The sequence below is a fragment of the Myxocyprinus asiaticus genome, chromosome 24 (genome assembly GCF_019703515.2).
Source record: "Myxocyprinus asiaticus isolate MX2 ecotype Aquarium Trade chromosome 24, UBuf_Myxa_2, whole genome shotgun sequence".
Taxonomy (NCBI): Eukaryota; Metazoa; Chordata; class Actinopteri; order Cypriniformes; family Catostomidae; genus Myxocyprinus; species Myxocyprinus asiaticus.
In genome coordinates, this window is record NC_059367.1 from 75,593 (window position 1) to 101,653 (window position 26,061).

At 38.8% G+C, this 26,061-nt stretch overlaps 2 protein-coding genes across 4 annotated transcripts; one reads left to right on the forward strand and one right to left on the reverse strand.

Moving 5' to 3' along the window:
- The first annotated feature begins 913 nt into the window (after positions 1-913).
- LOC127415162 (transmembrane protein 198-like) lies at positions 914-15,513 on the forward strand. 2 transcript variants are annotated; one of them, XM_051653777.1, is made up of 5 exons: positions 914-1,081; positions 5,255-5,465; positions 7,795-8,352; positions 12,221-12,354; positions 12,907-15,513. In XM_051653777.1, exons 2-5 carry the CDS (start codon positions 5,330-5,332, stop codon positions 13,057-13,059), a joined length of 981 nt encoding a protein of 326 aa, XP_051509737.1. In that variant the 5' UTR covers positions 914-1,081; positions 5,255-5,329; the 3' UTR covers positions 13,060-15,513. The 2 variants fall into 2 exon arrangements, with proteins under 2 accessions (XP_051509737.1, XP_051509736.1); XM_051653776.1 differs by having other exon boundaries at positions 12,221-13,036.
- A 6,508-nt stretch (positions 15,514-22,021) lies between these two features.
- Positions 22,022-23,710, reverse strand: LOC127415163 (partner of Y14 and mago B-like). 2 transcript variants are annotated; one of them, XM_051653778.1, is made up of 3 exons: positions 23,645-23,710; positions 23,070-23,163; positions 22,022-22,919 (listed from the first exon to the last, which is right to left on the reverse strand). In XM_051653778.1, exons 1-3 carry the CDS (start codon positions 23,673-23,675, stop codon positions 22,415-22,417), a joined length of 630 nt encoding a protein of 209 aa, XP_051509738.1. In that variant the 5' UTR covers positions 23,676-23,710; the 3' UTR covers positions 22,022-22,414. The 2 variants fall into 2 exon arrangements, with proteins under 2 accessions (XP_051509738.1, XP_051509739.1); XM_051653779.1 differs by having other exon boundaries at positions 23,078-23,163; positions 23,645-23,694.
- Between the last annotated feature and the right edge of the window lie 2,351 nt (positions 23,711-26,061).

Consider the following 26,061-nt stretch of genomic DNA (forward strand, 5'->3'; position numbering starts at 1 on the left):
AGTCGTTTTTTGAAGACAGAGAGTGAGTCAGCTTCACGGATGGAGTTGGGAAGGTCATTACACCATCGTGATATGATGAAGCTGAAAGTCCGGGAAAGTGTTTTGGTGCCTCTTTGTGTTGGTACAACAAGGCGTCGCTCATTAGCCGACCGCAGGCTTCTAGTGGGCGCGTAGCTCTGCAGAAATGATTTTAGGTATGCTGGAGCAGACCCAGTGACTGTTCTGTATGCCAGCATCAGAGCCTTGAACTTGATACGTGCAGCAACCGGTGAAGAGAGACAAGGAGTGGTGTAATGTGTGTTCTCTTTGGTTCATTAAAGACCAGACGTGCTGCTGCATTCTGGATCATTTGCAGGGGTCTAATTGCACATGCAGGGAGGCCTGCAATGAGAGCGTTACAGTAGTCCAGTCTAGTTATGACAAGTGACTGGACAAGCTATATATATATATATATTACAGACATACCTGGTCACTCTGCTAGGGCAACTGTGTGAACTTTAGGGAACTGCATTATTGTTTAGGCTTGCTTTGCAGTATATTAAGTCAACATATTGTAATTAGTGTTCAATTTACACGAAAATAATTTGTATTAATAATTTATATTATACTATACTTTCTTTAAGATGTATAGGCTAATTCATATTATACATGATTTCCATTTATGATGCGATAAGTGCAGAAGTTTAGGCTAAACTTACACTAATTTAATTATATTTTCGAAATAATCTGATTTATTTGAAAGCACGTGCATCAACATATTCAGTCCCATTCGCTTGCATGTTGTCACATGGACACGCCCACGATATAGGAACTCATGAATATTCCAGTATGCCCCGCCCAGTGGAACAAATCACTCGGGAACCGAATACGCGAGGAGTTGATGTGACGCCGGCGTGATCGGCGGTAATGTGTTTGTTCAGATGAGATGGGAACTGTCATAGTTTCAGCAAGAGACAAACTGAATTTACTGTAAAGCGAATGTTTTGTTTGGAAAAGTTGATCGACGACAAAATCTATAATTAATTATAGATTCCTGTATGGATATTAACTGTATGGAGTGTTTGTTCATTTGACTGCTATGGTAAGTTTATTGTAGTGTGTGTGTGTGCGCGTTTATATATACATTATTGTTCTAATCTTAATTTAAAATGTGTTGAAGACAGGATTATTTATACATTTGTCATCAGTTGTATGATTTGAGGGGTATTATGGACAGACATTAAACTTGTGTCTCCATAAGTGCATAAATTGAACCCTTCTACAAAATGCATGTTTAAAAGCTATGTCTGTAAATGTTATTGAAATCTGGCTACTTAAAAGCATTACACAAATGTGCTTTTACTTCTGAGACATACCCTTTGAAAAGTGTAAAGAGTAACTCGTGAGTCTTTCCACTGTCACCTGTAATCTGATGTTAAACCCACATAAGTCTATTTGCTCAGAGTTTTGATGCCACTGAAGCCTGTAAGAGATCAGACCTGACACTCAGTGGTTGGGCAGTAAAACAAAGAATTAAAAGCAAATGCAAACATTGTAGAAACGTTTCGGAAAAGCCACTCAGAGGGTTTCATCTTATTAGGGCTCTAAAGTTATTGTATTTCTTTCATGAAGCTGTCATTTCTCTTCTTTACAAACGTTGCTTGACTGAACTCTGATCTCAAATAATGTCAGAAGTAAATGTTTACTGTGAAGTTTCAGATGAATGCACTCTGTAGAAAGCTAGTCAATGAGTTTGGTTCCTAAAGCTTTTGTGAACATTGAAAACATTTATTACATTTGCTGTAAAAGAGATCACTTATAGACTGACCACAGATTGAAACTAATGGACAGTTTGCACTATTGAGTAGCAGCAGATTAAACATCCTCCCCTAACATCAAACTGTTAAAAGTCATTATTTCTACCATTTTTAGTCTCCAAGGCAACATTGCTTCATTTATTGTCTGTTTTAGGAGATAAACATGTTGGCTCAATGTCAATTACAGTGTATCAGATTGAATATTTGTGTTGATATAAATTGTTAATAGTATTATTAATTTCTGAATTAAAGCTTTCAACCTAATGACAGATCTACCTCAAGGTAAATTAATTACAAATAATATTCTGATCCTTAAAGATATCTCTCATTTTACATAATTACAAATTGTGCATTTAATTTAGCTTTTTTTATTATGTAAGCTCTGACACTAAATAAATTAGAGTCATTGCTTTAAGTTTTTTATATATATATATATATACACACACACACACACACACACAGAACTGTGCAAATGTTTTAGGCAGTTGTGAAAAATGTTGAACATTAAGTATGTTTTAAAAAAATTGATTAATTACCTTCATACACATTGCAGTAAATGTAAAAAAAAAATTTGGTGTGACAACACCAATTGTCGTACAGTTTTTGAAGGCATCTTGAAGAACTTGCAGAACACAGTTCTGTGTATTTATTAAGTCTCGTTTCTCTTCATGTAAACCCAGACTGACTCAATGATTTTGATCCATCTGTTGCAGGACTCATTGCTCTACTTCTGTTCTATTCTATTTGCAAAATGAAAGTTTGGATATCTAACATTGATATTTCTTATTGACACATTAAAAATAAAATAACTGTCCTAAAACAAATGTTTTTGTGAAACATCTAAACTAAGACGTTTGCACAGAATTTTACACTGATGAGCCAAAACATTATATGTTATTTAAATAATGCCTAATATGCTGTTGGTCCTCCATATGCCGCCAAAACAGCGCCGACGCACCGAGATATTGACTCTGTAAGACCCCTGAAAGTGTCCTGTGGGATCTGGCACCAAGACATTAGCAGCAGATCCTTCAAGTCCTGTAAGTGACGAGGTGGAGCCGCCGTGGGTGGCAGTGTCATTATAGTTAATGATAAAAAAAATAAATTATTGGAAAAAAACAACCTAAATTAAACTACTTTTTCATAACACCAAAACTAACTAAAAAATGATCTCAAATTAATTTTAGTTCTATTTTTTGATGTACTAGGGTGAATATGGGCAAAGTGGGACACTTTTGGAAATTGTACATTTCTTGGCACTTTGAATTATGATCCAAACGCCACATAACCTAACATTATACCTTTATATAAAGCTTACGATGTCTTCTACCTTAGACAAAAGCAGGTAAAGTGGGACAGAGGAAAAGGGATTCTCTAGAAAATATCTACAGAGTATTTGGAATTAATTTTTATATACAATTTCACATCATAATTTTAACTTTTGTTTATAAGCTCAACTAGATTTACCTGAAATTTCTGTTATTTTCTTTAGCATTGCTTTTCCCACCGGTGGTCATGAAATGAGCTAAAGTAAAAATCATCCATTTAAAACCTCAAAAAGATAAAGCAATAGTTCACCCAAAAATGAAAATTCCCTCATCATTTACTCACCCTCATGTCATCCCAGATGTGTATGACTTTCTTTCTTCTGCAGAACACAAATGAAGATTTTTAGAAGAAGATTTCAGCTTTTTAAATGACACCAGTAAATGCTTCTGCTTTGGCAGCCATAAAAAAATACTAAAACTAAAATATAAATTAACTAAAATGAAACTAAAAAACACTGAGAAATCGAAAACTAAAATTAACAGACAAACTGTGAAAACTAAACTAAATTGTAATCACAAACTGAATATAAAATAGAAATAAAAACTAAATTAAAAATCCAAAACTATAATAACACTGCGTGGATCAGACTTGTTGGTCCAGCACATCCCACAGATGCTCAATCGGATTGAGTTCTGGGGAATTTGGAGGCCAGGGCAACACCTTGAACTCCTCATCATGTTCCTCAAACCATTCCCAAACAATGTGTGCAGTGTGGTAGAGCGCATTATCCTGCTGAAAGAGGCCACTGCCATCTTTGCAAACCAAGGGGTGTACCTGGTCTGCAACGATGTTTAGGTAGGTGGTACGTGTCAAATTCCAGAGACACTCTGACCTAGTCATCTGGCCATAACAATTTGGCCCTTGTCAAAGTTACTCAGGTCTTTACTCCTGCCCATTTCTCCGCATTCAACACGTTGAATACAAAAACTGATTGTTCACTTACCATCTAATCTACCCAGACCTTGACATGTGGCCTTGTTAGGAGATGATCAACATTACTCGATTCACCTGTGAGTGCTCATAATGTTTTGGCTCATCACTGTATATGCCATTTGCATAAGTATTCCCCACATTTTAATTTGTTGTTGAGCAACCATTTAGAGCAATGATCTTTTGAGGTACAAATGTGCTAGCTTTATATGATTTTGATTCTGTTCAGGCCAGTGTAATACAGGTCTTGATTTGGTTGACTGATCTCATACTGAACGCAGTGATTGTTGGCATCTCTGTGGATTCTTGTGTCCTTTTTGCTCATAGGTTTTATGAACTTTAAGAAGTCTGATGCAGCTTTCACTTCTTAATGACTAAAACAACAGTGAGCAACATCAAAAAGATTTAATATTACAACAATACATTGTGTTGGGTTGGGGTGATTATTTTAATCGCTTTAGATGGTCATTTTCAAAACTGTAATCAGATTCACAGCCTGAAAAAATCTTTGATATATAACTGAAATATAAAATACATAATGATCCTTAGATACCTTTTAATATTCCCACAGTGCAGAAGAAGTGCACTAGCCAACTTCCTAACCATATATCCGGTGTTTTCCAGGGTTGCAGCTGTTTCCAGGGCTGTTTTTATGTTGTTTTTGTATTACCAGTCCAGGGACTGTATTTGAAAATAAGCTGCAATAGCTAAACTGCCACATTTACACAAATGGTAATGTTTCTGTAAGTTCTGTCCATGTAAATATAACCTGAAGTTGCGATGCACCAATATGAAAATACTGATACGCCGATAATTATTTTTATGTTATTGTAGAAAGAATCCGTAATATCAGCCGATAACTGATATGGTACTGAAAAATATTGTTCGTTTCTAGAATTAAAATAGAACAAACCTCAACACTGCAGTATTTCTCATGACTTCTGGTTAGTTAACATGAAATTATCCTGTAATAAGCATTTGTAATAAAGGTGACCGCTTTCTTTTCCTGATGAAAAACTATTTGGCGTTTTCCTTCATAGTTGTGTATTAGGTTAATAGCGATGCGTCATCAAATACTGACCAACAAACAGGCACTATTAAAATGTAATTTATCGTGTTCTTCAGTATCCTGTTCATTTTAAAAACTGAACTATGAAAAGATATTCAGAATGATTGAGTTTTCTATTTCCCATTTGCAGGTGTCTCCGAGCACATAATTGTACTAATACAAGAAGCTCTTCGTCTTCAAGGAACAACGTCTGTTTGAGTCCAGAATGGCAAATGATTCTCTTTCCATGACAGAGACCGTAAGAGTCACATGTGCTCTGGAGATCAAGAGAGAATATGAGCTGATACCAGCTGTTTCCTGCTCCGTCTGCTTCACTCTGGCCATCGCTTACTGTTTCTGTGGTAAATCTCAAAGAAAGAACTAAAACCTTTCATGCTAATTGTAACGCACACAGTTGATTCACAGTGTCTTATAGGAATGTTCTGGGTACAAGTTAAACTCTTTGTACAGCATCTGTAACATTCAGTCCAGTACCACAGACAATCATTTCAAATTACCATTCAATGTGTAAACACAAATAAAAAGTGAAGAGATAAGGTTATTATGCTTTCTGCTTCCAACAGAAGTGCGGCACCTACTGCACAAAAGAATGGTTATTCGGAAAGTTAGAAGTTGAAAAAAAAAAAAAGTTTTAGCCATTATGGTAGTTTACTGAATGATAGTTATTCATGGAAACTATCTTTTACAAAGTATGTAACATATAGTTGCAAAGAGTTGATTCTTATTTTTTAAAAGCAGTTGGATATTTGCCTGCAGTCTGTTTTTTGCATACAAATGAGCTACAGAAAAGAATGTGACAGTAATTAAATTCTTTCCCCAAAACCAATTCAAAGTGCACTCAGTGACTCTGATATTTTGTGTGTTTGATATCTAATTTTAGCTCCATTGTTACCTGAATGTTTTTCTGCTGAGGAAGTACGTCCAAAAATAACACAAACATCACACAATCCAGATTGCCTTACCTGCTGTGGTTTTGAAAAAGCTCTTCCTGTTTTATGCTGGGTGAATGAGAGCAAGACACCCGGCCCAGTCCATGAGAAACACCAATTACCAATCGGCTTCATGTAAAATCATCAAATATTACCACAACCACTTATTGATGTTATGCACTACGTACATTGTGCTGTTTTCAGATATGTACTTTGTTATAAAGTTGTTATAGAATGACTAATAATTGGAATTAGTCTAGGATGCAGATGTGTAGAAGTGAAGCACTGAATGGAGTTCTAAACCAAAGTTCGGGAGGAACATTTACATTTAATCCGACCGCTGCTTACCTCACTCTTGCAACATTGCGTCCGGCATCCCTCCTCCACCCCAAACCCACTTTATGTCTAGTTATTACTAAACTTAATGTAAGTAAGGCCAGAGGGGTATTTAGAGAGCGGGTCATGTCTCGAGCTCAAGCTAAAGTCGGCAGAATATCACCCTGTAGCTCTAGATTGGTTCCCACTGAAGATGAGCAGGGATGAACCAAGTCAGTACCTGGATGGGAGACCTCCTGGGAAAAACTAAGGTTGCTTCTGGAAGTGTTAGTGTGGCCAGCAGGGGGAGTTCAGTCTGCGGTCTGTGTGGGTCCTATAACGCCCCAGGATGTTGATGGGGACACTATACTTTCCTTCGATTGAGACATTTAACCCTGGTGTCCTTGCCAAATTCCCCCCATTGGCTCTCATCATTCATGGCCTCCTAATAATCCCCATCTCCGAATTGTCCCTCTCGCTCTCCTCGGAGCATACTGGCACACTTTGTCTGTTGGATCTTCAATGTACAGTGCTTTGAGTGTAGTGTCAGAAAAGCACTTTACAAGTATAAAATTAATTCTTTCAATAGTTCAAGCCCTCCATAGACCTTATTCACATTAGCGCCATCTTTGATTTTTGACAGGAATGAAAATGAGGCTATGAGGGATATACTAACCTCTTCAATGACATGGACTAAAGCTATCAAAAAGCTCTAATTTTCTACAACTCATGTTGTTAGTGTTAGTTTTTTCTCTACTGAAATTTCTTGGAAATACATTTTCAATGTTTTGTCACTGGAACGATCCATAAACACTTTAGACAACTTTACAACCCATTGCATAGACTGTACATCTGCCCCTCATAGGCTCGTTTTCAGTCACGTCAAAATCAAAGATGGCACTGCTGTAAATAAGGTCTTGGGGGGGGGGCGCACACCGGACACATCTGGAGGATGACATGGCATGTTCTAAAATCTGACAATTGTTTTCTATGAATGTACACACACCACCGCTGACACTTGGGGTCTGTCGCAGCACCCACCTACAACTCCGGAGGCTGCTCAAATTTCAGCCGCGCCATGGAACACAACTAGAATATTTTCCATTCAATTCAAACCAAATCATTATCAATGGACATATATTATTTACTCTTAGCCTTGTTCATTCTTTAAGAAGGGAAAAACCTTGGTAACTTTTGTGTGTACTGTCTGCCACGTGAACCGCATCGCCCCATGTTTGATACCTGTGCCCTGTCCTAGCCACGACTCGACACGGTGCTTCTCGTCTGGTGTGCGACCGCCTTTATTTGGTCAGCCAGCCAAATCTGTTTACCTTCACTTCTTTTCAAGTAACATGCAAACTCCTGAATTATTATGAATGTAAAGTGCAAATGTAATGTTTGTTTTTTATTTTGTTGTGCTGTTCAGGTTACCGCTGTTTTAAAATGGCGATGTTTCTGTCCGGTCTGGCGTTTGGCACCGCTGTTGGTCATCTGTTGTGTCTGCGAGAGCAGCTGGATACTCAAACGCGAGCGGGCATCTCTCTGGGCGTCGGTTTACTGGGCGCGCTCGTGACAGTGCTAGTGCACTGCGTTGGACTCTTCCTCACTGGTCTGCTGTTGGGTTTGCTTCTCTCTGTCGCCGCCTTGCTGCTGGTGGGGCAATATTACTCCATATTCACCGTTGCATGGATTCCTGTCGGTGCAGTCTTGGGAACTAGCATTTTCTTTGCGCTGATCACTCTGTGCTGGAGGAAACCCATGACTATAGTTGCTACTGCAGTGATGGGATCAGCCGTAGCAACAGGGTGTGTGGATTACTGGGTGGAGATGCCCATGTTGGTGTTCCGGGTGTATGAGGGTCTGCAGAGAATGCAGGGCTTGTGCTGGTACAGCTGGATCATGATCGGGATTTGGCCTTTACTGGGATCACTGGGAACTCTGGTGCAGTGCAGAATCACAGCCAATGGACTGTCACATACTGACGGTATGGTATCAAAATCATTAGTAATAATAATTGTAATATTTTTTTTTAATAATAATTGTATTTATTTATCACACATTATACATTTGCACATAAACAGTGAAATTCTTTTTTTCACATATCCCAGCTAAGCTGGGGTCAGAGTGCAGGGTCAGCCATGATGTGGCACCCCTGGAGCAGATAGGGTCAAGGGCCTTGCTCAAGGGCCCAACAGTGGCATCTTGGCAGTACTGGGGTTTGAACCCCTGACCTTCTGATCAGTAACCCAGAGCCTTAACCACTGAGCCATCCAAGTCACATTTCTCCTCAAATTCAAAAGGAGAAAAATAAGAAATTGTATTTTACATAATGACAGTGAAGACAGCATTGCCCACAAGCGGCCTCAGCTAACTTCAGATGGAGCCGAAAGAGGAGTTAAAATTATTTAAAATAAGTTCTAGTAAAATAATCTTTTTTAAAATGTTTAAAATAACACTTAAGATATGGGCTGAAAACATGTAAACTGACATCATATTTATTACTCTGGTGAAAATTCACATTTGAGATTTCACTCACCCCGTCCTGCTTAATTTAGGTTTTGTTACTGAGGGTGCAGACCTGTACAGTGCAGCGTGCAACCTTGACAAACCAAATGAACACTTTTTTTGCATTGTAACATTACAGCACATTATAACCGCTGCCTCGACCTCGCATAAGCATTGGCTATAAATCTGTTTTATATTTTATCCGTCTGTGCATAAAACAATAAGGCAAAAGTACACCATATACTCTAAAGGATGACATAAAACCAACGCACCAAATGAAAGTAAAGTTTGCTCACTCAAAACAGCTCATTTGTGAATTATACCCTTTTATCTCCAAACCACATTGAAAAACAGACACCATATACACAATGCAAATCAGCAGTATGAAAGAAATTATAGTCTTATCTGTATGATGTGAATAATGACGAATGTCCTTTCCAAGCAATGCATGAAGAATACACGGCCGTGGATAAAAGCGTCTGGGTTGTAATCCAACTAGTTTCCCCCATGCAAGATATATTCCTTAGTACTGTGGTAAATCCAATCAAAAAGTTCTTACATTCCTTATTGCGGCTTGATCCACTTAAGAATCTGCAAAAGTTGCAACATAAAGTTTGAAAGCCTCCAGAGTTCATTAATCACACACCCAAACACTGCTCAAAGTCCTCACTATGATACATGTGGTGAATAAATATTAAACTCAAGCCTGTGAAATCCTTTTCAGATTGAGCATAAAGCAGCCTGTGAAGGCCTTCTACAAGTAAAATCAGATACATCACATTTAGAAAATAAATGAACCAGAAACATACAATGAACACAAGAAAATAAAATAATGCTTACTTTAGATTGAGCATTAAATACAAGGTTTCCCAATCAGGACAGCAGTTCAGCGTTTGGAGCAATAAGCCATGCTTACATTCTCAATTACAAACTGAGTTCTTCTACTACCCACACCTGTCTTATACCTGAGAGTACTGCTCTCTAGCACCCTCTCAGGGTGAGTAGTAGAATTAAAATAGCAAAAAAACATGTAATCAGGTGTGTGACTGTTACAACATTTACCCCCCAAATTCTCAATACCGTAATGCATCCGAACATTTTACAAGAAATAATTGCAATGCACTTTTTTATTTAAGGGTGCTTTCACACTAGCACTTTTGGTGCACACCCGGGTCCGAATGACGTCAAAGTTCAGTTCGTTTGGATGATGTGAATGCTGTTTTCCGAACTCTGGTGTGCACCCAAGTGTACTTGAAAAGGTGGTCTGGGTTATGGTTCATGTGAACTCCAGTATGGTTCACTGCTGAAATGAACGCAGTCGTACTAACTCGTGAATGTGAACTGCTTGTGATGATGTATAATTTCCGTCTTTGCAGGCTGCCAGTCGTAATGGTATAATGCATTTCTCATACCCGCTTGTCTCCAAATAAATCCCCTTTAGAGAGCAGCTCACATTCTTCACATCTCTTGCAATGCATCTGCGGGCTCAAGGAAGACAAACACTAATATTCTTCACATCATTGCACATTAGATGCATCCGCGGCAGACAAACACAAGTGTCTTTCTGTTTATGTAAAGTTTTGGTGGTAAATCCAAAGAGACTAATACTTTAATAACACAGTGAAGTTGACATCTTCTCAAGATGTTACCTAGTTACAGTGATAAACAGCTGCCGCTTGTACTGACGTTGATGACGCGATCGGACCGCAGTATGGACCCAAATAATATGATATGAACAGAGATCAGCGGGGGAGGGGGGGATGAAATGAACTCTGATTCAGTCTAAACAATCGAACCAAGTGTGAAAGCACCCTGAATCAGCATTGATAAAGGCAGTACCAAAAATACTACTATGATGTATTGTACATGTATTTACAATTTAAATGCATCATTATTTGTTTGCATTGTGGTAATGACAATTTATGGGGACATTTTGTTAAACTGTAATGAAACTAATAGTGTAACAAAATCTTCATGCTCCTGAAAATAGGCTTTATTTCCTTAAAGCTGCTCTACGTAACTTTGTGCTCTCTAGCGACATCTGTGGTTGAAAATTAAAATTGCAAGCAATTTGCAGAAGAACACTTTACGTCAGTCGTGTTTCGGCACTGCTCTTCTGGCGAATGAATCTCATGATTTGAGCTTTCCTGGACATCACCTGTGTGTGATCATGACTGGAGATATTCAGAGCCGGAGTCATAACGTGCTATTTTCATGTTGATATTATGTTTTACAATCAAACATTTAAAACTGAAGTATTACTTGCTTTGATGAAGATAAAAACACTCTTATTTACATATTTTGAAAGAATGAATTTTACACTTTTCTGACACTACACTCAAAGTGCTTTTACACAGAGAACAGGAGACTATCACCTCAATCAATATCAGTATAATTTAATATGATTATTCAAGTGTTGTATCTACTATTAATGTTTGAATTGTACTACAATTTGAAGAGGTTAAACTCATGATATGGCTGATACTAGTTCAATAGAAGACTTTATTATTGTTATATTATATTGTACAGCCTCAGTTGATAATGCAAGTGAACAGTAATACTACAATAGTACGTTTATGCAATGCACACAATTACACGTAAACTAAAAACATAAAACGAGGATTCAATAATGATGGGGATAAAATATACTTTATTAAACGTAAAAATAACGTGCTTAAATATGCAATATAACAATTACAAGAAGTCAATTTCAGAAGTCATAAATATTAGATTTCACCCCAAATCTGACCCGGCAGCTCAAAATACAAATCATTTTTATAGGTTTACCATAGTGAATAAGGTAAAAACATTGTTTTAAACACTGATTGTTTAAGTACTCAATCAATAATGGCAATTTGTTCGTTTTTAACCAAAAAAAAAATAATAATAAAAAAAAATCTTAAACAGTGCAGCTTTAAAGCAAAATATAATGTATTTGTTTTTCCTTTTGATTTTGAGTTGAAATATGACGTGGGCATATTCTTGACAAGTTTCATGAGAACTCTGGTTTAGCTAAATGAAAAACATCCCTATTACCTGTTAGCTATTACTGAAATAGAAGCCATGAAATATCACACCTGTCTCTGTAATGGCACTAGAATCGGTAAATAGCGGTGAAAAAGATGACCGGGTCCTCTCCTCCATCTGCTCCTTCTCTGATTACAACACACTTCTTTGGAGGGCAGTGTTTTGAAAGAGGGGGCATGGCTAATTCAATGGATAAGTCTGGTGGAAGTTTCACAATATCTAAAATAGCTTACAGCACCTTTGTAATAAATTGTATTTTCTTGTTTTGTGTGTGCATGCGTGCGCGCGTGTGTGTGTGCGTGTGCGTGTGTGTGTTTTAGTGGCTGTGTGTGGAAAACGGAAGCAGCTCAACTTAATGAGAATCAGACAGACAGATGAGCGGAGACAGACAGATGGAACGTATCGCCGCAGACCGCCACCCCTCAAACGCTACGCAGGAGATGTGCTGGCCCCCGTACGCTTCAATATTACCATTACAAACAACACTTCAAGTTATTTATTGTCATGTACACTCAATGTTTATATAAAGTCATTGTGCTGGATATTTACAGATAAAAAAAGATACAAATGTACACAAGAAATATATATTAGAATATCTGTGTATGTATGTATGTGTGTGTGTGTATATATATATATATTCAAATACAGATTAAGAGGTAGTGTACGATATGCAAAAATGTGCCGCGTGCAACGATATGCATAGTTCTTATAGTGCAACAATCATTTATTCTGGATTGAAAGGAAAAGTAACATTAACTGTGTTCAGAAGCTGTGACTGCATCATTTCTAACCTTAATCCTGACTGTGCATTTTCTATTTGGCCTCATTCTTTAAATGAGGCTTTACTTTTAATTATCTTAAATGTAGCACAATAACTGCCAGTTGAGACAAAAATGAGGTTGTCCAGATAAACTTTTTTAAACATCCTATTTCATCAAATGGCCTCAATTCTCATTTTATATATTTTTGTATTTTCTCTATCTCAATGTTTTTTTATTTTGTTTAGAGTTATCTGGCGAGTTTGCGAGAGCGGCAGATGAACACGGGCTCGTCATTGAGCAGTTTGAGTTCTGTTCATCACACCGTGATCGACTTTGATTATGAAACTGGATCATTGGTGCCTCTTACGGCTTCGGCGTCTGCAGTTCTGCGTTTGTGAGTGCTTGAGGGACGTCTGCACAACAGTCCCACACCACTAAAGCACTGAGAGACCATGAACTCATGGATCACACGTGTCTGAATCATTAATCTGAATTTAGAAGGATCTGATCAGCTTTCGATTGTCATTCAGTATAAAGATATTTCTGTGTCTGAAGTGGTTGACATTTAAACTGAACATTCTCTCTTCATTTGCTGTGAAGTGCCATTAAATGTTTACCTTCAGTCGATAAAGTTTTGAAAATAATTAAAAATCCATTTCAATGTGTGGACATGAAATGAATGACAGAAATGAAAACTTGCTGTCATTTGGGTTATTATCTCCAATACTAGAGCTACTGGACTGCTGTTTGTTTGGCTTTGTTGTTCATTTAAAGGTGCAGTGTGTAAATTCTGGAACCAAATGGAACTGCAAAAATAATGACTGTTTTCAAACTGTTTTCCACAACACTTTTACCACCCTTTTCACCCTGCTTCCCATCTGTCAGACAAACAGAGAAAGTCCTGCTTCAAACTTACACCATTGTTTGAGTCAGAAGTTGATAAGTCTGGCCGCTCAAACAAACAGATCAATGTTTACAAGTCATCACAATGTTTCCACTCTTCAGGTCATTGACGGACTGATTGTCAGAAACTGCGTTGAGTTTAATCCAGTGCATTTCTTTCTTTTTTCTCCCCTTTTCTTCCCAATTTGGAATGTCCAATTCCCAATGCGCTCCAAGTCCTCGTGGTGGCGTAGTGACTCGCCTCAATCCAGGTGGTGGAGGACGAATCTCAGTTGCCTCCGCGTCTGAGACGTCAATCCGCGCATCTTATCACGTGGCTTGTTGAGCGAGTTACCGCAGAGACCTAGCGCGTGTGGAGGCTTCACGCTATTCTCTACGGCATCCACACACAACTCACCACACGCCCCACCGAGAGCGAGAACCACATTATAGTGACCATGAGGAGGTTACCCCATGTGACTCTATCCACCCTAGCAACCGGGCCAATTTGGTTGTTAAGAGACCTGGCTGGAGTCACTCAGCACACCCTGGATTCAAACTCATAACTCCAGGTGTGATAGTCAGCGTCTTTACTCGTCTTTAATCCAGTGCATTTCTGAGAAAAAGCACGAGAGTAAACGTTCAGATTTCTGGTTTTCATATTGTGGACTGGGACTGCTGAGCTCAGAAAATGGCAAATAAGCACCAGAAAAGTTCCATACGACCTGTGCCCTACATTTTAAGTGTTTTGAAGCTTTGCTAAGGAAAAGACCAAAATCTAAATTGTTGTTTGCTGAAAACATTCCTCTCTGGCACAGCTCTCAAGTCTCATTGCATGACGAGATGAATTATGCAGGTTTGAGTTCACATTAAAACCAATGCCGATAGACATTATAATATCATGTTAAGTTGTTTTGTTTATCATTAGCACAGCTTACTCTGAGTGTATGGGGTATTAAAATGCTAAAGATGAGAATCAGATTGCAGCACATCGACAATGTAGACAACTGTGTGAAACAAGACTGTAAACACAAAGCTAGTAATATAAAAGTAATACAAATCTTCTGTATGTAAAAAGAAAGTAAAGAGTTTAAAGTAAAATCTCTATGTAAAACTAGAAGAGTAATGGGAAAGAAGCGCTGAGGTAGAAGTTGCTGTACCTTCATTACACGTCTAAAGCGATGTGCTATGATTGAATTGAATGTGAGCATAAATAGGATTAGAGAACTGCAGTAAACTTTTATGGTCTCCATTTATTTTCATTGAAAAATAAAAAGAATTCTGCACATTTGGCAATATTGCTCCTGTGAGCGCTTTGATCAATATATTGATAAATGTTTTATTACTTTGCGATCATTCCATGCATTGACCTTTTCATGACATTCTCTGTGTGTGTTTGCCTGAGACAAGTGAGGTGTGGAAACTTGTGTTTCTGCAAGAAGTGCTGATGTGTGACAAATCACCGAACTTTGAGTGTGTATGTGTACATGCAAACAAACATATCTCATGACTTGTGTGGTCACACCCGTGACCCCTTTAGAGGGTATAAAAAACAAGTACAGCTGTTGTTTTGCAGATCTCTCTTCATATGTATATCAACCGGTGCTTGTTTGAGCTCTAATAAAAGCCATTCTTTGGAGCCCTTCATCCTCGGTGTCCTGTGTCTCTTTCTGGCTTAAGAGAGAAACATCACTGCTCCAGCAGCTCCTTTGGTGTTCCACAGAAGAAATTCAAACAGGTCTGGTCTGATGTGATGTGTAATGAGTAAATGATGACAGAATTTCCCCAAAATGAAACATTTACTAGCCAATCATTTTAGTGTTTAAACACTGTGGCTTAAAGCAAATAATGGCTTCAGTTTCAAACTATTTTATTAACAAATACTTAATGAGGGTTCTCAGGTAATCACTGCTGGATAAACATATGTTTATAATTTATGTGGATACAAATGAGAGAGAGATTACTACTAAACTGTAGAGATCATAATTATATGACATGTCTCAACAATAGGATGCTGCACTACTGGCGACTCGGACTCGTGCAACAGTAGCTGGTTTTTGTTGTTTGTTTGTTTGTTTGTTGCAATGTCTACTGTATCGCATTAAGGGTTAGTAACTTCAGTAAAATGATGACGATTTTGGCACAGTTATTGCTGCTGGTGCTGATAGGCAGAGAGATTTTTGCCCTGGATCTTGTGATTCTAGCACACGTGGGCGGAGTGTTACCCCTTTCATATAGCAGAGAAGAGCTACTATTGTTGAAATCCGCAGATGCCATGGGTCAGGTTAACCCTAACCCTAACCCTTTTGTGATCGAATCACAAAAACACATACGGAAGTAGTCAAAAACACATTTGAAACGCTGTAAACACCATCTGGGATGCAGCGAAGCGCCACTCCTTATCTGTCAATCAACCACTGTGCTAAACTAAGAGTTTCAACTGTTCATGACTCTGATGACACATGGCTTTAAAAGGAAATAACTGTCCAATCGGAAAAATAGCTTACATGTACAAGATCTTTACGGATCTTCTTCAGTGTCTTTGTGTGCACTTACAGTATTTTAAATTTCAGCGGTACCCTGGTACACCATTTTTCCAAGCTTCTTTGTCTTTTGTGACATTTTTCTGGTTTATTAATTTATGATGTAGTGATGCTATATGTCACAAGTGCTCACAGGAGATGCATTTGTGCGCCCAACAGCGATGTGTCTCATCTGACGTGATCAGATCTCCTGAGATACATCTTAATACTGTGATGATGTGCATTAATACAATACCTGTTGTTCTTCAAGAATGCAGTAGATGACACTGTGTTACAGCAAATGTTACAAATGGTTTGAGAAACAGACGAACAAGACCAACATGTAATGTGCGATCAGTCAATAAACAGAGACATGTTGAGATGTGAGTCATTTTATTTTGAATCATTGAACAGAACAAATACCAGCTATAAACAAGGTCTTAGTGAGTATTGTGTTATGTTCTGCTCAAGTCGTTTCAGCTAAACACGTTACGATGTCCTTGCAGAGCTCAGGGATAACATGTGCAGTTCGCGGCTCTACATACATCCTGAGGGCACTTTAAATCGTCCTCCCAAACATCTATTAAACATGGAACGGCTATCCGTATACTGTCCTTATTAAGCTCCATCAGGCTGTGCTCACACATCTAGAAGTATGAATGAATGATCAACACCACAATTAAAAAATTAATTAATGTATGATGCAACTACAACTGTGTTTACTTCTTAACGGAAGTACCTCCCACATTTCGTGCAAAGCATCACGGGGTGTAGGAATAAGGTGTATATCGTACCGCTTGTATAGATAATCATAAAACCCTGCAGATACAGTGCAGACATTAGAAAATGTTCAGTTTAGACAAGTTTTTCCCCCATTTAGATCGGGAAATGAACTTGAGTTACGGATGTAATAAAGACTGCTCTCTATAAAAACTCTGTTATTAATGCACAATGCAGAAATAATACTAACCTCACGATGAAGAGGGGTCGGCACTCATAAGAACATGTAATATTACATTTTTATTCATTGTCATTTTCATATTAATGTGTAAAAACCAGCGTGATGGATGGGAAAACCCATCCAAAACTCTATAAAACTGCAAACGTTGACCTCTGAGACAATGGTATGATATCCATTAATGCAGCATTATGGAATTAATTAAGGTTGAAATCGCGATGTATCGGCATTATAAACAGCCTGCGTTGACATCTTCATTTAGTACTGTACGACCTAATGATGCCATCTAGCCGCCGAGTGCGGGAAACACTGAGACAGCATCATTATGAGACGATCCAACGTTAATCATATTACAATCCAAAGCAGGAAGCCTGTCTAAATGATCTCTTCTCAGATGTTGGCTGTAGATTTCCTAACTGCGTACTGTTTGGGTGATTTTGTGCTGAACAGCTAATTCAATTCATTAACATTAGTTATCGTGAACTAACAATTAATGATTTCTTTTTTTTTTACAGCATGTAATAATCTTTGTTAATGTTGGTTAATAAAAATATATATTTCAGTGTTAGTTCACATTAGTTCCTAGTACATTAACTAATGTTAACATACAGGTGCATCTCAATAAATTAGAATGTCGTGGAAAAGTTCATTTATTTCAGTAATTCAACTCAAATTGTGAAACTCGTATATTAAATAAATTCAGTGCACACAGACTGAAGTAGTTTAAGTCTTTGGTTCTTTTAATTGTGATGATTTTGGCTCACATTTAACAAAAACCCACCAATTCACTATCTCAACAAATTAGAATACATCATAAGACCAATAAAAAAAACATTTGTAGTGAATTGTTGGCCTTCTGGAAAGTATGTTCATTTACTGTATATGTACTCAATACTTGGTAGGGGCTCCTTTTGCTTTAATTACTGCCTCAATTCGGCGTGGCATGGAGGTGATCAGTTTGTGGCACTGCTGAGGTGGTATGGAAGCCCAGGTTTCTTTGACAGTGGCCTTCAGCTCATCTGCATTTTTTGGTCTCTTGTTTCTCATTTTCCTCTTGACAATACCCCATAGATTCTCTATGGGGTTCAGGTCTGGTGAGTTTGCTGGCCAGTCAAGCACACCAACACCATGGTCATTTAACCAACTTTTGGTGCTTTTGGCAGTGTGGGCAGGTGCCAAATCCTGCTGGAAAATGAAATCAGCATCTTTAAAAAGCTGGTCAGCAGAAGGAAGCATGAAGTGCTCCAAAATGTCTTGGTAAACGGGTGCAGTGACTTTGGTTTTCAAAAAACACAATGGACCAACACCAGCAGATGACATTGCACCCCAAATCATCACAGACTGTGGAAACTTAACACTGGACTTCAAGCAACTTGGGCTATGAGCTTCTCCACCCTTCCTCCAGACTCTAGGACCTTGGTTTCCAAATGAAATACAAAACTTGCTCTCATCTGAAAAGAGGACTTTGGACCACTGGGCAACAGTCCAGTTCTTCTTCTCCTTAGCCCAGGTAAGACGCCTCTGATGTTGTCTGTGGTTCAGGAGTGGCTTAACAAGAGGAATACGACAACTGTAGCCAAATTCCTTGACACGTCTGTGTGTGGTGGCTCTTGATGCCTTGACCCCAGCCTCAGTCCATTCCTTGTAAAGTTCACCCAAATTCTTGAATCGATTTTGCTTGACAATCCTCATAAGGCTGCGGTTCTCTCGGTTGGTTGTGCATCTTTTTCTTCCACACTTTTTCCTTCCACTCAACTTTCTGTTAACATGCTTGGATACAGCACTCTGTGAACAGCCAGCTTCTTTGGCAATGAATGTTTGTGGCTTACCCTCCTTGTGAAGGGTGTCAATGATTGTCTTCTGGACAACTGTCAGATCAGCAGTCTTCCCCATGATTGTGTAGCCTAGTGAACCAAACTGAGAGACCATTTTGAAGGCTCAGGAAACCTTTACAGGTGTTTTGAGCTGATTAGCTGATTGGCATGTCACCATATTCTAATTTTTTGAGATAGTGAATTGGTGGGTTTTTGTTAAATGTGAGCCAAAATCATCACAATTAAAAGAACCAAAGACTTAAACTACTTCAGTCTGTGTGCACTGAATTTATTTAATATACGAGTTTCACAATTTGAGTTGAATTACTGAAATAAATGAACTTTTCCACGACATTCTAATTTATTGAGATGCACCTGTATACAACATTTGATTTAAAAGTTTTATATATATGGGGGGTGGGGGGATGTTCGCTGTCCTCCTCTTTGCTCTGTACATTTTCCTGCTTTTTGTGCTTAGCCGATCACATGCCTGCATTATTTATTATGCATGATGTGTACTGAACACAATATTTTTTCTCAACTGACAGACATTTCACTGAATTAAGTTCAATACTGTCAAGTGAGTCACATATTTTAACATTGCTGCACAGCACCATATTGTTGTTAGTCAACTTTAAATGATCTGGCTCCATTTTTGAAGACTTTGGGGTAAATTAGAGGGCAGTGAAGATGACGATGATCTTCCACCATGATCCAAAAAAAAAAATGTATTAAATGTAATGGAATAGCCCTTATATGAATGGTGACCTTTCAAACATTCTTCATATCATCTGATGTTTTCAGAAATACTCTAAATGATTACATGCTTATGTAATTTTATATTAAATGTATTTTTGTAAACTACACTTTCAACAGTTTCATGAATTTAATCACATTTCAATTCAAATTGCATACATCCTGATCGCTACCTCAATTTAAATTCAAACTGGAATTTTAAAAAACGTGTCAATGAAATTCTGAATGGCACACAAACCTGTTATAACCTTTAATGTTCTTTCAGTTTTCACAGTCTTACCCGGTCCATCGTAAGGAACCGCACAGTCCTGGTCTTTCCTGTGGAAGGAGATCTGAAAGTCTGCGTGACATCTGCTGATCTCGTGGAAGTGAAGAGGTGTGTGAAGGCGGCTTGAATCGCCACGTGTATTTTAGTGAAACCTTCTTACGCCAGTGACCTGATGAAGTTTGTGACACGATGAGTCAATGGTGATTAATTGTCATGTAGTGTCTGAACAACTAATTATATATTTAGTGACAAACTATCTTCAGTAAACTGCTACATATCATGCCAGTGTAAGAATTGTATTTTATTCTTATTGATGAATAATTTATTGATGTTTATGTGGCTCACCCAGTTTAGATATTTCAGGATCCTGTTGAAGACGTCTGTCAGACTGCAGCGGGGGGTTTTCATCATAGTCAGTGCGAGGTTGTCCAGGTAACGTGGTGACCTTCTGGAACATTCTGAAAGCGACAGTGACACGTTTGTGTCTATTGATTCATGTGTGATCAAGTCTTAATACGAACCTCAGAAAAAACAGAAATGATATCACCAACAGGTATTAATAATGTGTGTGTGATACCGAAGTGCCTCATTAATTATTATTTTATTTTTTGTAGATCAGCGCTGAGAGGATAAATAACCGTATCGCTTTAGATAAATCTGAGACACACATTCATAATAATCACATGAAATCTGCTTGAAATCTTTTCAGTTAAAAGCCTTTTTAAATGTTATTATACGTATATAAATGAGTGATAACTGATAAAAGAGAGATTTTATTCTTCATGATGATCTCATTCTATTACTCTGTGTCTTTGTAACCCTTGTTACAGTGTAATTTTTGTCATGTCACTAAAACACATTTGAATTGAATTGAGATTGTTCTTACTGTGGCCTCTTGAAGTGCAGCTGTATCCAGAGTTTCACACATGGATGTAAACATCATCATCATCATCATCATCAGCGGTAAACTCATCATGTCCTCTTCTCTACTCACTTGATTCTGTTATTTAGAGCTAAAGTTGAAATTCTTAATCAGAGCAAATATGAACACATTCACACACGAAGAGCAAGATTAAAACAATCAGTCAGCGACTCAAACGACTGTCAGTGTGTTTATTTATTCATATTTTAACTGGGTCTAAATCTGACTCCGATGTTTGTCACTCCTCTTCTCTGGGTGTGTGTTTGTCTGGAGTTTCATTTGGTGGTTCTGCATGGAACAAACAAGTTTCTGCCCACACACACACACATTCTCGAGCAGAATCACTCTCAATATTCTGAATGAAGGGTGTCATTGCAGTGTATTTAAACAGGAGGAAATGACATCACATAGAACGAAAAGGTGAACTTGTGCTTTAACATCTGTGAAAGCAGCTAGTTAGTGTTCACACATGAAGACTCGATTATAACTGTAAATGAACAGACAGTTTAAAATGAAATCTGATCAGAACTATAAATGAAAGTTATTTGACATCAGCAGATTTTTGTGTGCTATATGAATGTGGGAACATTATTCTGGAAAACTGAAGAAAAAAATCACTTTAATGAAAGCAATTAACTGGGAGAAAATGTTTTCATTACTGTCATCTGTCATAAAACAGATCAAATAAAGTCAAATAAATATCTGTTTGGACTGTTCAGAGTTTCCGTCAACACACTGATCTGAATTTGAGCTTTTGTGAGGCGTTTGTTGTCTATCATTTCTATAAACTGCATAAACAAGTTGGTTCTCATGAGAGGGTTAGGATTGACAAACAGGAAGTTAACTGTCTTAAATTACCACTAAACAACAAGCAGATGTGAATGAGCAGAAGAATTGATGTTTGTGTTTTTCAGTTGGTTTTAAAAGCTTTTACTGCAAAGTCCTGCAGATAATGAGCCTCGTTTCTTCTTATTTCTCAAAAATCTTCCATCGTTTCATTGCAGCCAGCTACTTTGATAGATTTTTAACCACAGGGATGTACAGTGAAATCCCTGAAAGATTCATTCACCCCAGTGTGACATTAGAACATGCAGCAGCTCTTTAATAATAAATGGACTAAACAGAATTTGACCCTGTGACCCTTGTGTTCCTGGAGGTTTGAACACCTTCACTGACTGCACTCACTGTTACTAAACACAAACGTTAGCTGTGTAACAGACAGGAATATGAAACAGGAAGATTTTTATGCTATGTTTAATAACACAATTCTACAGATTCATGTTTCATACCATTATTCACTACGGTGGTAAAAAAATGACAATAGGGAGTTTTAGTCCATACGTCTCTACAGCACAGATTCATTCATAACTAACATTCACTCTTAACTACTGTTTGGATGAAAGAGTGGAAACTATCTGCACTCAAACAGGTTCTGCAAATGACCTGCATCAAGAGTCCGGAGTGCAAGATGTCGCCACGTCTTCATTACATATAAAACACAAGTATGAAGCGGTTACAGCTGCTAACAGCTTTATTGTACATATAAATGCACCTTGATGTGATGATGATGGAAACAGACACTGCTGTTGAAATCCAAAACACGCCCCCACTGACTCGATTGACAGTTCACCTCACAAATGCCCTTCCAGCTGCTGAAGCTCCGCCCGTAACGCCTCGCCCCGCCCCAGTTTGTCCAGCTGTTCTTTGCTGGGGCTTTTCAGCTCTCCACAATCCACCTTCTGCTGGAGGTCCTCCACCTGACGCAGCTTCTTCCGCAGGTTCTTGATCTTCTTGGCTTTCTCTACGGCAGCTGCGGCCAGATCTGTGTCGTCAGGGTCAGGTTTAGGGTCAGGATTAACCCTCGCCTCTTCTGCAGCAATTTTCATGCCATCCATGTCTTGACTCAAGCTCTCCACTTCCACACTGGGTTCTTGCTGAAGCTGGTTTTGCTGTTTGCGTTTCTCTTTGCGCTTCATGTTGCGTTTGGCTGTTTTGGAGAGTCCAGCACTGTCGCTCTGTTTATCTGTTCCACCTGAAACCTGCTGCTGCTGTCGGGCCAAAGCGGCATCATCAGGGTTCATGCCCGGCGGCAGGTCTGGTTTACTCTTAAAGAACTTCACATACTTGTTCTCATAGCTGTTGACAAAGAGACAAAATACTTTGGTTTTAAAAGATCACACAAAAACGGTTTTACTCCAGAATGACAAGAGAATTCTCCTGGAGTGAGCGTTTTTTTCCTTTCACGTTAAAGCCACATAGAGAATAAGTCACTGGAGGAGCGCTTACACCGGTACCTCCTCCTGCGGGACGTATCCATCCTTCACCCGCCGCGGTTTCCTCCACGTCCCGTCCGGTCGCTGGGTGGCGGCGATATATTTCCCTACAAACACACATACAGACACACTTTCCTCAAAGACATTTCAAACATGGTCTGTGTGCTGAGAAAGCAAAACACTTCTATTATTATCACACCGCACGCTAACCAGGAACATTTTGAGAATATTCTTCTGACACACAGAACACTTTGACTTTATTTTGCTGCTTCTTGAGAGTCTTCTTACTCAAAGTAAATAACATCATTAATATAATTTATTTTGCTGTTGTTAAGCTGTGAATAACACCACTCCGTCTTCTGTATCTCAGCGGAATTAAAAGAGTTCGAGTGAATGAAACACAAATAAAAAGAAATAAACAATGAAGATGTAAACAATCAGATGCGGATCATTCACGTGAGAATGTGTCGCGATCAGCACGAATACAGTTTAATCTGTCACACACCTGCCGCCTGTCATTATCATTAATACACTCAGTGTAAATGTTTAAATACATCTTTATATTTGTAAATGTATGAAATATTTTACCAGATTCATCTGTCACATAGGGGGTCGCCATCTTCAGCAATCACCAACTTCCGTTTCCGTTTCTTTTCGCTCTCGCGAGACTTCGTGAGTTTACAAACGTGTTCATGATAATCGGAAGATGTGCAATAATCTCCGATAATGCGCGAGACTGCGTGAGTTTACAAATGTGTTCATGATAATCGGAAGATGTGCAATAATCTCCGATAATGCGCGAGACTGCGTGAGTTTACAAATGTGTTCATGATAATCGGAAGATGTGCAATAATCTCCGATAATGCGCGAGACTGCGTGAGTTTACAAATGTGTTCATGATAATCGGAAAATGTGCAATAATCTCCGGTAATGCGCGAGACTGCGTGAGTTTACAAATGTGTTAATGATAATCGGAAGATGTGCCATAATCTCCGGTAATGCGCGAGACTGCGTGAGTTTACAAATGTGTTCATGATAATCGGAAGATGTGCCATAATCTCCGGTAATGCGCGAGACTGCGTGAGTTTACAAATGTGTTAATGATAATCGGAAGATGTGCCATAATCTCCGGTAATGCGCGAGACTGCGTGAGTTTACAAATGTGTTCATGATAATCGGAAGATGTGCCATAATCTCCTGTAATGCGCGAGACTGCGTGAGTTTACAAATGTGTTCATGATAATCGGAAGATGTGCAATAATCTCCGATAATGCGCGAGACTGCGTGAGTTTACAAATGTGTTCATGATAATCGGAAAATGTGCAATAATCTCCGGTAATGCGCGAGACTGCGTGAGTTTACAAATGTGTTAATGATAATCGGAAGATGTGCCATAATCTCCGGTAATGCGCGAGACTGCGTGAGTTTACAAATGTGTTCATGATAATCGGAAGATGTGCCATAATCTCCGGTAATGCGCGAGACTGCGTGAGTTTACAAATGTGTTAATGATAATCGGAAGATGTGCCATAATCTCCGGTAATGCGCGAGACTGCGTGAGTTTACAAATGTGTTCATGATAATCGGAAGATGTGCCATAATCTCCTGTAATGCGCGAGACTGCGTGAGTTTACAAATGTGTTCATGATAAACGGAACGTGCCATAACCTCCGGTAATGCGCGAGACTGCGTGAGTTTACAAATGTGTTCATGATAATCGGAAGATGTGCAATAATCTCCGAAAATGCGCGAGACTGCGTGAGTTTACAAATGTGTTCATGATAATCGGAAGATGTGCAATAATCTCCGATAATGCGCGAGACTGCGTGAGTTTACAAATGTGTTCATGATAATCGGAAGATGTGCCATAATCTCCGGTAATGCGCGAGACTGCGTGAGTTTACAAATGTGTTCATGATAATCGGAAGATGGGCCATAATCTCCGGTAATGCGTGAGACTGCGTGAGTTTACAAATGTGTTAATGATAATCGGAAGATGTGCCATAATCTCCGGTAATGCGCGAGACTGCGTGAGTTTACAAATGTGTTCATGATAATCGGAAGATGTGCAATAATCTCCGGTAATGCGCGAGACTGCGTGAGTTTACAAATGTGTTCATGATAATCGGAAGATGTGCCATAATCTCCGGTAATGCGCGAGACTGCGTGAGTTTACAAATGTGTTCATGATAATCGGAAGATGTGCCATAATCTCCGGTAATGCGCGAGACTGCGTGAGTTTACAAATGTGTTAATGATAATCGGAAGATGTGCCATAATCTCCGGTAATGCGCGAGACTGCGTGAGTTTACAAATGTGTTCATGATAATCGGAAGATGTGCCATAATCTCCTGTAATGCGCGAGACTGCGTGAGTTTACAAATGTGTTCATGATAAACGGAACGTGCCATAACCTCCGGTAATGCGCGAGACTGCGTGAGTTTACAAATGTGTTCATGATAATCGGAAGATGTGCAATAATCTCCGAAAATGCGCGAGACTGCGTGAGTTTACAAATGTGTTCATGATAATCGGAAGATGTGCAATAATCTCCGGTAATGCGCGAGACTGCGTGAGTTTACAAATGTGTTCATGATAATCGGAAGATGTGCCATAATCTCCGGTAATGCGCGAGACTGCGTGAGTTTACAAATGTGTTCATGATAATCGGAAGATGTGCCATAATCTCCGGTAATGCGCGAGACTGCGTGAGTTTACAAATGTGTTCATGATAATCGGAAGATGTGCCATAATCTCCGGTAATGCGCGAGACTGCGTGAGTTTACAAATGTGTTAATGATAATCGGAAGATGTGCCATAATCTCCGGTAATGCGCGAGACTGCGTGAGTTTACAAATGTGTTCATGATAATCGGAAGATGTGCCATAATCTCCTGTAATGCGCGAGACTGCGTGAGTTTACAAATGTGTTCATGATAAACGGAACGTGCCATAACCTCCGGTAATGCGCGAGACTGCGTGAGTTTACAAATGTGTTCATGATAA